The sequence below is a fragment of the Capsicum annuum genome, chromosome 1 (assembly GCF_002878395.1).
Source record: "Capsicum annuum cultivar UCD-10X-F1 chromosome 1, UCD10Xv1.1, whole genome shotgun sequence".
Classification (NCBI taxonomy): Eukaryota; Viridiplantae; Streptophyta; class Magnoliopsida; order Solanales; family Solanaceae; genus Capsicum; species Capsicum annuum.
Window position 1 is genome coordinate 196,798,765 of NC_061111.1, and position 11,835 is coordinate 196,810,599.

General features: G+C 35.0%; 1 protein-coding gene across 6 annotated transcripts; it reads left to right on the forward strand.

Annotated features, from left to right (window-relative positions):
• Window positions 1-492: 492 nt before the first annotated feature.
• Window positions 493-5,944, forward strand: LOC107857171. Of its 6 annotated transcripts, none has more exons than XM_047399580.1 (4): window positions 493-2,093; window positions 2,246-2,409; window positions 2,774-2,890; window positions 5,482-5,944. In XM_047399580.1, the coding sequence occupies exons 1-4, from the start codon at window positions 2,018-2,020 to the stop codon at window positions 5,776-5,778; spliced, it is 654 nt and encodes a 217-aa protein (XP_047255536.1). In that variant the 5' UTR covers window positions 493-2,017; the 3' UTR covers window positions 5,779-5,944. The 6 variants fall into 6 exon arrangements, 4 of the variants coding, with proteins under 4 accessions (XP_047255536.1, XP_047255543.1, XP_047255527.1 ...); XM_047399587.1 differs by having other exon boundaries at window positions 2,774-2,875; XM_047399571.1 differs by having other exon boundaries at window positions 493-1,171; window positions 1,994-2,093; window positions 2,774-5,944.
• Window positions 5,945-11,835: the final 5,891 nt, after the last annotated feature.

Genomic DNA, 11,835 nt, shown 5'->3' on the forward strand with positions numbered 1-11,835 from the left:
CTTTAGAGGATTTTAAGAATATATAAGTATAATTTTATTTTTATGAATATAATCTTCACTAGGTAGCCTAATCTATTGAAAAATTGATATTCTTCGGTATATAATTCATAAGGAAAATCGGTTCGGGCACATATAAAAAAGATCAAGATATGTGTAATATATTATATTCTCTTAAATTAAAATTAAGAGCTAATTAAAGTTGACACATTATTTTTTCGGTAGGATTATTGTAAAATTCGGTCATAGTGACTTTTGTGATGGTCGAAGTAAAGTGACTTTTGTGTAGTAGACATAAAGTTAAATGATCATGGATGAAATGCATAAAAGAAAAATAACTTTTGCATAATAAATACAAAGTTAAGTGACCATGAATGAAATTTACCTGAAAAATAGGGGCTAAATGTGACTTTCAAAAAGGACCTCTTCAAATATTGATGATATGTGTATGCCCAAAATAGGTGAAGAGGGACATTTTTTGGTAAACACGTGACTTTCGTAGAGGATTATTTCGTCTTCTTCTTCCTTTCTTAAAAAAAAAAATTATTTTGGGGTAGAGGGGAGGCGTAGGTGGGAGTTGTTAATGAAACTGAAAAAAAATCAGTAACGGTCTTAAGTTGTTAGGAATAGGCTTGTACAGTCAGTAGAGCCCAAGAAATAATTTAACTTTCCTTAGTTTCTTAATTTTTATTGGATCTTTGTATAGTTGACCCAATCTAATATTTTAACTTGTATATATGTGATATTTCAGAAATCAATTGACGGTTTTTGCCAATTTTCATATTTACATAAGATATGAAATCATTTCTTCGCATTCTTTCTCTCTCAATTTCTAGATTCTTCCATTGTGTATTTGCTTCGATTCCGCACTCGTGTAAGTTTACATGGTATCAAAGCACGAGATCTTGATATTTCTGCTCTTCCTCTTTGAACGGTGTTATCCTTGAAGATTTTCGTTAAGATTTACAGATCAAGGTGATTTTTTTTCGTGATTTTGGAAACTTTAAAGATTTTTTTGCTTGGTATACTTCGATTCAGCAGCTCTCGGTGATTTTTGATAGCTTTTAAGCTGGATTTTGGTACTTTTTGGTTTCAACTTCTTTCTGACGATTTCGACGGTGATGATTTATCTGTTGCTAGAGGCTCTTACTCCTTCGAATGGTGAAGAAGGCTGGTAACGATTTCTGTTCTAATTTTGTGATTGTGGTGGAATTTGGTCTCTATACTGTGTAAAATGTCTTCGAATAGTTCTACCACTTCGAGTGGACAGTTAGCTCCCACTCACCCGTATTATCTGCATCTCTCTGACTATCCTGGTATGGTTTTGGTTACCACACAATTTAATGAATATGAATACGATAGTTTGAGAAGAGGAATGCTTATTTCCTTATTTGCTAAATGAAAGTTAGGATTCATAAATGGTAAACACCGTAAACTACCCGTTATTGTTGCTTTATATGATGCCAGGACTATGTGTAATGACATGGTAATTGCATGGATTCTCAATAGCCTTGATAAAGAGATTGCTAAAACTATTATTCGAAATGAAACTGCTGAACAAATCTGGTATGAAATTGAAAAATGATATGATCAACCTAGTGGAACCAAGGTGTTCCAACTTAGGAAAGATATCTCTTCTATATCTCAAGGTTCTTCTAGCATAACATCATATTTCAATCACATTAAAAAATTGTGGGATGAGCTAACCATTTCTATCACTTATCCTCCATGTACTTGTAATTGTAAGGAGGCATGATCTAGGTTAGAGGAAGAACAAATAGTTCATCCGTTCTTAGCTGGTTTAAATGATTCTTATGCTGGAATTAGGAGAAATATACTGATGATTAAACCACTTTCGGATATAGATAGTGTATACTCCATGTTAATTCATGATGAACAACAGTCCGAGTTTTAATCTTCTATTCCTTCATTTGCATCCGACTCTATTTCCTTTTCTGTTATTGGCCCTTCTGATCGCAAACCATATCCTTCGAAGGTGAATTTTGAGAATAAGCCAAGGATGAACTTTGACAATAGGAAGTCCACTATAGGCTTTGACAATAGAAGACTTAATTTCCAGCAAAATCAGGATCAAGGTACTTCAGGACTGTTTTGCAAATACTGCAAGAAACCCGATCACTGTACACAAATTTCATAAGTTATTTGGGTATCCTCCTGAGTATTAGTTTAAAAAAGATAAGAAGACTGCTGCTTGTACTCAATCTACTGATTTTTTTGGCTGCATCAGACGCTACTCATCCACCTGCTCATTCACAATCACAATCTTCTACTTCATCTCTTCTCGCCTCTGATGATCTTTATGGATTTAGCAAAGAACAACATGATCATCTTCTCTCCATGCTGCAACAGAACAGGTTGCACGATTCTGGATTGTGTGCTTCTGCCACATTTGTAGGTGTGACTAGTCTCTCTGCATTTAATAAATGTTGTTACTTTGCATGTCACCTTTCCTAGATATATGACAATTCTTGGATCTTAGATTCCGGAGCCACCAACCACATAACCCCACACAAACACCTTTTAATCAATATTAAACTTCTTCTTACACCTTACTTAATCTCTCTTTATAATGGTTACAAAGTTAAAGTCACATGCACTGGTTCTTTGCCTTTACATTCTGATCTAACTTTGCATCATGCTTTATTAGTACCAAGTTTTTAATATAACCTCATATCTCAAACTCATATCTCTTCACAAACTTCTGCTTTAATTTAACTGTACAACTCACTTTAGTTCTACTTCTTGTGTTTTACAGGGCCATTCACTGAAGAAGCCACTGGAAGTTGGAAAACTCTCCAATGGACTATATGTGCTTCAGCTGAATGACTCCCTTCAATTACCAACCATTACTTCCCAGGTTGCTGCATTCAATGTATCTATCTCCAACACTATTTTTCCTCTGTTTTCAACTATACCTGAAAATTTTTCCTTCCCTGTTTCCTCTGGACTTTGTGATAAAAATGTATATAGTGATATTGTTCCTCCTATTGAACCTAATTCTATTACTAGTTTTGATGATTTTTCTTCTGTTTCTTTACCTAATTCTGAAAGTTATTTGCAAACTCATGATGTTTGTAGGACCTCTCTTGATTGTACTAATGCTGCCAGTCCTGATTTGGCTTGGCATCAAAGGCTGGGACATATGCCATTTGCTAAAATGAAAGCTATTCCTTTCCTTAAATCTGTTTTACCAAACAAGCAAATATTTCACTGTTCTATATGTCCTATGACAAGACAACAAAGTTTACCATTTTCTGAAAGTGTTATTCATTCCACAATACTTTTTCATCTAGTTCATCTTGAACTTTGGGGCCCTTAACACACCCAAACATACAATGGTTTCAAATACTTCTTAACTATTGTAGATGATTATACTAGATGCATATGGACCACTTGTTAACCATTAAGTCGAATGCGTTCACTATGATTAAGTCTTTCTTTTTCTTTGTTCAACATCAGTTTAAGGTAAACATTCAAATAATTAGATCCGATAATGCATTTGAACTAGGTTCTAGCAGTGAAGCCATCCAATTTTTCTCTTCCCATGGTATTTTTCATCAAACTTCATGTCCCCACACTCTACAATAAAATGGTGTAGTGAAAAAAATACAAACATTTGTTAGACACCTCACGAGCTCTTTTTTTCAGTGCAAACTCCCAATCAAGTATTGGGGTGAATGTGTTCTCACTGCTACCTTCCTCATTAATCGATTTCCTTCTCCTTTGTTACACAACAAAACTCCTTTTGAAATTCTCTGTGGTACTCTTTCCTCTTATTCTCATCTCAAGATATTTGGCTGTTTATGCTATGCCACTGTTCCTATCCCTCAAAGAGACAAATTTTAATCTAGGTCCTTATCTTTTGTCTTCCTTGGCTACTACATCGGCATATCTCTTTCTTCTCACAAGGTGTTTTTCTCCAGGGATGTCCTCTTCCATGAATCCATCTTTCCTTATGCTCCTTCCCTATCTATTCCTCCATTTCATTCTTTCCTCTCCCTTCTCATTTCTGATTCTATTTCAGCTGATACATCCTCTTCTTCAGTTCCATTGGTTCCATCTCAACCTAAAAAATCCTCTAGGATTGTTTCCACACCTGCCTATCTTAAAGACTCCAATTGTTCTTCTGTTTCTAGTTCCAAGTCTTGTTTTTCTGGTGAAAGTGGCATACTTGAGCCAGAATATTATCACCAGGCTTCTGGTCACCCTGCTTGGCAACAGGCTATGCTATAAGAATTTACTGCTTTGAAGGCTAATTAGACCTGGGATACAGTCCTTTTACTTTCGAGCAAGATGGCCATACCTTCTATATGGGTTTATAAGATTAAACAACGAGCTGATGGGTCTATTGAGCGATATAAAGCTCAGTTGGTCATTCGTGGGGACAATCAACTTGAAGGAGTTGATTATAATGAGACCTTTTCTCCCGTAGTCAAAATGTCTACCATTAAATGCGTAGAAAAGCTGAAAAGTATTTCAGCTTGATGTCAATAATGTTTTTCTTCATTGGGATCTTTTGGAGGAAGTGTACATGAAGATTCCCCAGGGCATATAAGTTTTTCATTCTGATTCTTCTTCTGGTCCTCTTGTATGCAAGCTCAAAAAGTCCTTTTATGGACTTAAACAAGCTTCTCGCCAGTGGTATGCTAAATTGTCCCATCCTTTACAATCCAAAGGTTTCATTCTCAGTCCAAAAGATTATTCTCTATTTACCAAATCTGCTGGGACTTTTATTACTATCGTTGCTGTGTATGTGGATGATATTTTGCTTATTGGCAATGATTCCACCCAAATTTCTTCCTTGAAACAGTTTCTTGATGATAGTTTCAATATCAAGGATTTGGGTGAGGCCCATTATTTTCTTGGTCTGAGAATTATTCGTCAGCATTTCGGGCTGCTTGTGACTCAACATAAATTCACTTCAGACCTTTTATCTGAGTTTCACTGTTCTAATGTTTCTCCTGTGGCTACTCCTTTGGAGCTTTATGGAAAGTTATCTGCTGATGTGGGCACTCCTTGCCCTGATCCCAGCATTTACCGTAAATTGGTTGGAAAATTCAATTATTTGCAGTATACGCTCCCCGATATTTTCTTTGTTGTCCAACATCTAAGCCAGTTTCTACATTGTCCCCGTATGCCTCATTTAGAGGATGGATTCCATATATAGCGTTATCTGGCTGGTACTCCTGATATGGGCATTCTTTTGAATAAGTCTGATGATTTTTCACTCACTGGTTTTTGTGATTCTGACTGGGCTGGTTGTATCCATACCAGAAGATCCATCACTGGCTTTTATATTTTATTTGGTGGTTCCCCTGTTTCATGGAAATCCAATAAGCAACCCACAATTGTTCTTTCTTCAGCCGAGGCTGAATATAGGGCTCTTCGAAAGATCGTGGCAAAAATTTCTTGGTTAGTTCGTTTGTTTGCTGACTTTGGTGTCTCCCATTTTCTCCTGTACAGGTTCTCTGTGAAAATCAAGCTGCCTTGCACATTGCAAGGAATCTGTTTTTTCATGAGCACACCAAATATATTGAGATTGATTGTTTCTTCGTACGGGAAAAGTTGAAAGCTAGTTTGATCTCCTTGCAATACGTCCCTACTTCCCTGCAACTGGCTGATCTTCTCACTAAACCGCTAACTGGTGTCCAGCACCGGGATCTACTTTCCAAGTTGGGTTTGGGTTCCAGCTTGAGGGGGGATGTTAGGAATGAGCTTGTACAGTCAGTAGCGCCCAAGAAACAATTTAACCCGCCTTAGTTTCTTAATTTTAATTGGGTCTAATATTTTAACTTGTATATATGTGATATTTCAGAAATCAATTGACGGTTTTTGCCCATTTTCATTTTTACATCAGATATGGAATCGTTTTTTCTCATTCTTTCTCTCTCAATTTCTAGATTCTTCCATTGTGTATTTGCTTCAATTCCACACTCGTGTAAGTTTGCATAATTTAATGGTTAAATGCTATAATACTTTCTTTATTTCTAGATAAGTGTTCTTTTTAGAATGAAAAAATCTCAAACTATTCACTTCTAAAAAATTAAAAGATACTTAAATTTATCTTTAATTAGATTTTATTTTTTTGTAGAGTGATATTGATTACTATATTTAAACTCAATGATATATTAAAAAATTATGATCAACATACTCTTAAAAATTTTAAAAATACATTTATTTAAAAATAAAATCTCAACTAAAAGAATCACTTAAAAAATCATTTTATAAATAGAGTGAGAAGCATCGAAGATGACGATGATGATAATATTTTAAAGAGGGTATCAGTTTTTGAAAGGAGAAAAAGATTCGCTTGATTTCACATAGGTGAACGTGACATGTTTTATATTATTCAGATTTTAACCATCAAATTTTTCCATTTTTTTTGAAGAAAAAAAAAACCCACATTTATCTGATATGTGAAATCAGGCAATGCTATTTTCAATTCAAATCAAATAACGTAGAAAAAATAATTTTGATACAACTAATTGAAATAGTAGTAATGAAGCATTACGAATATACTATATTTATCAGTATTTTAATATCTTCTTATCAAATGAATACTTAGTATTTTACCATAATTAACTTAAAAAATAATTATATACTTCCTCCGTTTCATTTTATGTCTCGTCATTTACTTTTTAATCCGTCTAAAAAATAATATCTAACTTTCCTTGTTTGCTAACTATTTAATTACACTATTCCCATTTTATTTTTCGTGGGTTCCACTTATTAAGAAAAAACAATTAAAAAGTACACATTAAAATAGTAACTTTAAGAGGGATAATTTTGTAAACTTTAGAAAATCATCACTTATTTTTTAAACTTCGTACTCGATCAAATGACGATACATAAAATGAGACGGAGATAGTATGAAGTGGTGTTAAGTAGCATTAAGGAGGAAGGAAGAGGAAGGGGAAGAGGAAGTATCGTATTCTTCCAGTATGTGGAAGTTTACACACGTTCTGCTAAATCCACGATAAATATATTTGTCTATTCTGGTATCTCTCAACTTTGTGAATCATATATGCAATAATAATAACAACATAATAATAATAATATATTCAAAGGTATTTTCGTAAAGTGAGGTTTGGAGGATAGAGAGAGCCTTTACCTCAGAGGTGAGATAAAAAGACTGTGTCTGATAGAGCTTGGCTCATGAATCATATATGTACAATTTAGGAAATGGAATAAAATATTGAAATTACAACTAGTGTGTCACGTTACATGGGCCGAAAAGAAAATTAAAGGAGCCCAGTGAAATACTTGCCTCAAATTGACCTGTCAATGATTGGGCTAAACGGGCCGAAGGAGTGGAACCCAATAAGTTCATTTCTCATTCTTTTATTTTCTAACTAAAATAGTTAGTCCTAACTTTCGACATAAGAATATTAACAATAGAGAATTGAATAATTGGATGAAGTAAAAAAAAAAAAAAAAAAGAACCACTCGAACAAAAAAATCATTTTAGTCTTAAATATTAAAGCATTTTCATAAAACTCTCATTTTACTTGAATTTCAAATACTTCATTCAATATTTATAATTACTGAAATTTAAAACAGTTTTTTACAATGTTGAAGTTCATTGTTTAAAACTGAAAATTAGTAAGCTTGTAGCTTTAGAAACTAAAGAGAATTTTTTCGTACTAGCTACTGATCATAAATGGTAAATAAGAAGAACGAAAGAGTAAAATATAATAACACTGAAATTCATGGACCTAGGTAGTGTAAGATATAATTTCAATGTGAAATTGTAACTCCAGTCCTAAACTAAGATTGTTATTACTATTCGGGGCGGAAAATAAAAATTTTAATTTGGATATGTGGTTTCTGAATTCAAGAAATTAAATTTAAATCTAGACTTGATTGGATTTCTCAAGTTTGATTTTAGTTAATCAGTTTGGTTATTTGGAATTTTTGATTTTGATTTTATAAGTTGAGTTTCTTCTTTTGCAAAAATAAACATCCTAGTAAAATATTCATGTCAAATTGTCTTAATAATTTCTCATTGCACCACAATGATCTAAGTAAAATTTCATTCATGCAAGGAAACCATTATAAAGATAATACCTAATCTAAATAAAGAAAAATCATGTCTAAACATATCATATTATCACTAGTTGATGACTACTCGATGGTTGTAAGTTCCATGTGATTTAAACATCAATTAATAATCTTCCTTAATGACCTAGTGCAACATATCTTTAAATAACAATGAAAAATGCAGTCATAATGAATGCATCTCAGTTTGCAGTATTCATTAGCCTAATGAGGTATATTAACTGATTTAGCTGGATATCAAACTTAATATCACATATTTGAGCTCACGCCCAATATGTAACGAATAAGCATAATAAAAAATTTTGGATATGAAATTCCAAGCCCCAAATCCAAAATTTGGTTTTTTAGTAGTTAATTAATAATTAATTCAAAACTCCCACCAGTGATCTAAAAATGCAAACAGATATTTTTTTACTGGTAATATATATATATATATATATATATATATATCATTACAAACAGTAGGAACACCGCTAGCAACGATGGTAAGAGTACTAGAGTTATTACAAACAGTTACCATACTACTAATACTAGGCTTAGCATTCAAAGATACACACAAACTACTACTAATAGATTCATTTCCTAAACAACGTAGCGTATTAAACACTAACCAAGAGACTAATCTACTACATAGTACTCCACTACTCCACTAGTGTCTCGGGCAAGTATGCCAAAACACCTCTTTTTCAAAACTATTTTGCCGAATGCTCAAAAGTTTTAAAATATTGGTCAAATATCCACATAATTTCACCTCACCATCAACTTTTCCAACTTAATAATTTTAGCCCCAACTTTTATAATAATTCACTTTAACCCAATACTTCCAACTTAATAAATTCACCCACAAGTTTCTAATAATACACCAACCCACTCCATCATCCACCATTACATATACAAAAATATCTAAGTTTTCCAAAAATATTAAAATAAATAAATTTCAAAAGCTAAAAATAGAATGTGGTTATTTTTTCCTCCAAAAAGCTTCGATTCCGGCCACTTTTCCGGCGTTATTTTCCGGCGATTAGCCGTAAATTAGTCCACAAACATCATAAGCTTGTCCATTGCATCCATTGTTACCCTATTTGTTTCCTATCTTCTCAAACACACTTTCCACCATTGTTAAAAAGCTTTAAATCACTCACATTTCTCAAAACCACTTTAGAAAGTGCATTACAACATCTCAGGCGACTCCAAGTTCATTTCTCTATTCCATTAACCCAACAATCATTGATTAGAAGCAATATTTGTAATTTCAAGTTTTTGTACGGATATCTGTGCAGCCATCGACCCGTTATCGTCAGTCATAAACCGTGCATACAACCCGACATAGACCGTAAGTAATCGACCGTCGACCAAAGTGTAATTCTACGATGTCTATTGCAAGATTTGTTCTGATTTCTGGTGATTTCATGAGAGAATGGGTGGAGACTCCCAAATGTCAGAAATGGAGATCATTTATCAAGATGACAATTCCCATTCCTGTTCGCCGCAACAGTTCGTACGACGAATTCGTTGCAAGCGTAATGCAGAGCAGGGATCTAGATTGCGCGCTGAGCGACATGGTTATTAGTTATCTAATGCATTCAAGGGAAAAGGTGAATCCTAAGATCATAAATAGCGATGTATGTGTGCTGACACACATAATGGATGCTGATGTAGATGGATTTAGGCCTATTTTAAGGATAAATATGGTTGAGAGGTCCTTTGAAGGACCGCTGAACTCATCAGCACCCCCACCGCGGCGTCCGACAGTCAACGATGATTTGATCGACGACGATTTAAATAATTACGAGAATGGTGGCGATCATCCAATTAATATGGAAGATGATTCTATGCATATGGAAGACTTTTCATCGGACTCGCAAGATGATGATGAAGACCGTGGAACGACATCACAACTAGGACACTTCTTCTCCAACGGAACCAATTTCTGTTGTGGTCAAAAATTCACCGATAAGAAAAAATTAAAAATACTACTAGACGTAGCAGCGGCGAGGTAGTCTTTTGATTATTATATGGATAAGAGTTGCACGAAATTGATTAAGGCGAAATGCTTATCTCGTGGTTGTGGCTGGTTGTTGCGAGCAAAAAAATACAAGACCTCGGATATATTTTGGATATACAAGTATGTCGGGTTGCACACGTGCGGTGTTGAACACGCCACCTGCAGGCACAAGAAAGTCTCATCCAAATTAATTACTTCAGTATGCATAAATTATTTTCGGGATGGTAAGGGTCCAAGCATAAGAGAAATTCAAAGGATTGTTTTTAAGGAGTTGCGTTGCAACGCAAGCTATTGGATGTGTCGGAAAAGAAGTGTAATTGCGAAGAACATCATTCGCGGGACACCGAAGCACGGATATGCTTGCTTGCCGGCTTTATACCACATGGTGGAGTTATTAAATTTTGGATTTTTTTACTCTATCGTGGTAAACCGGATGGATGGATCGTTCGTTTATTACTTCTTAGCATTCGGAGCTTGCATATGGGGATATGCCCACATGAGAAAGGTAATTGCCGTCGATGACACACATTTATATGGCAAGTATGGGGGCGTTCTATTGAGTACCGTTGCACAGGACACTGAAAATCATATCTTTTTGATTGCCTTTTGTGTTGTCGTTAAAGAGAATGATGCTTCTTGGACCTTCTTCTTCCAGAAGCTAAAATCTATCGTAGAAGATGAGCCAGATCTATGTGTTATCTCCGACAGTCACATTAGCATCGCCAATGCCTTCTCCATGTATAAAGTCGTGCACATCACGAACTTTGCATGAGGCACCTCGCTGAAAATCTTTGCGTAAATCAACACTGCGGAGAACATGTTTATCTATTCTACGCCGCGGCAAAGACTTATTCCTTTGATGAGTTTAGCGGTAATTTGATAGAATTGAAGAGTGAGTGCCTCGAGGCAGCACATGCCCTTGAAAATGTGCTTGGTTTTGGAAAATAGAGTAGAGCACACTTTCCGAGCAATAGGTACGACTGATGACCACAAACATCGCCAAGTCGCTCAACTCAATTTTGATGGATGAACGGGAGTATCCCATGTCGTACATATTCGATTCAATTGCTATAAAATTTGGTGAAAATTTTAGGGAGCGGTATGCCTTTGTCAATGGTAAAGAGAATAAATTTGTGCCTTATGCGAAAAAAATCCTAAGGGATAATAAGAGCGCGAGCGATTTCTTGTGTGTGAGTAATCCAAACGGGGTTCTCGACCGGTACATGGTGTTTGGTAATGGCGTCACTGCCAAGGTAAATCTCTTGGAGAGGAGTTGTTCTTATCGAAAATTTAACTTGGTGAAAATACTGTGCGAATATGCTATGACATCTTTGTGAGCAAAGTATGGCGATGGCGAAGGTTATGGTAACTCCATCTACGACTACTCTTTGCTAATTTATAAAGCTGAAAGTTATCTCCTCGTATACTCAAAAGCAATTAACGTTGTTCCTTCGGAGGCCGAATAGACTGTGCCGCAGGAATTGCTAGACACTAAAATTTCATCCCCCTACGATCACAAACACGGAAGGAAGAAATTCAAATGCACTAACGACATCGGTGAGACACTCAAGTCCAAAAGAAGAAATAAGTGTTCAATATGCAAGAAATTTGGGCACAAAAAAACCACATGTAGAATGGCCATCAAATCATAGATAGGCTTTTTTTTTGCTTCAGTTGTAAAGCTACTGTTTTGGTGGCTAAATGTGCATTTCTGTAGATTTTAACCTTCAGTTTTAATCGACTTAAATCGTTGT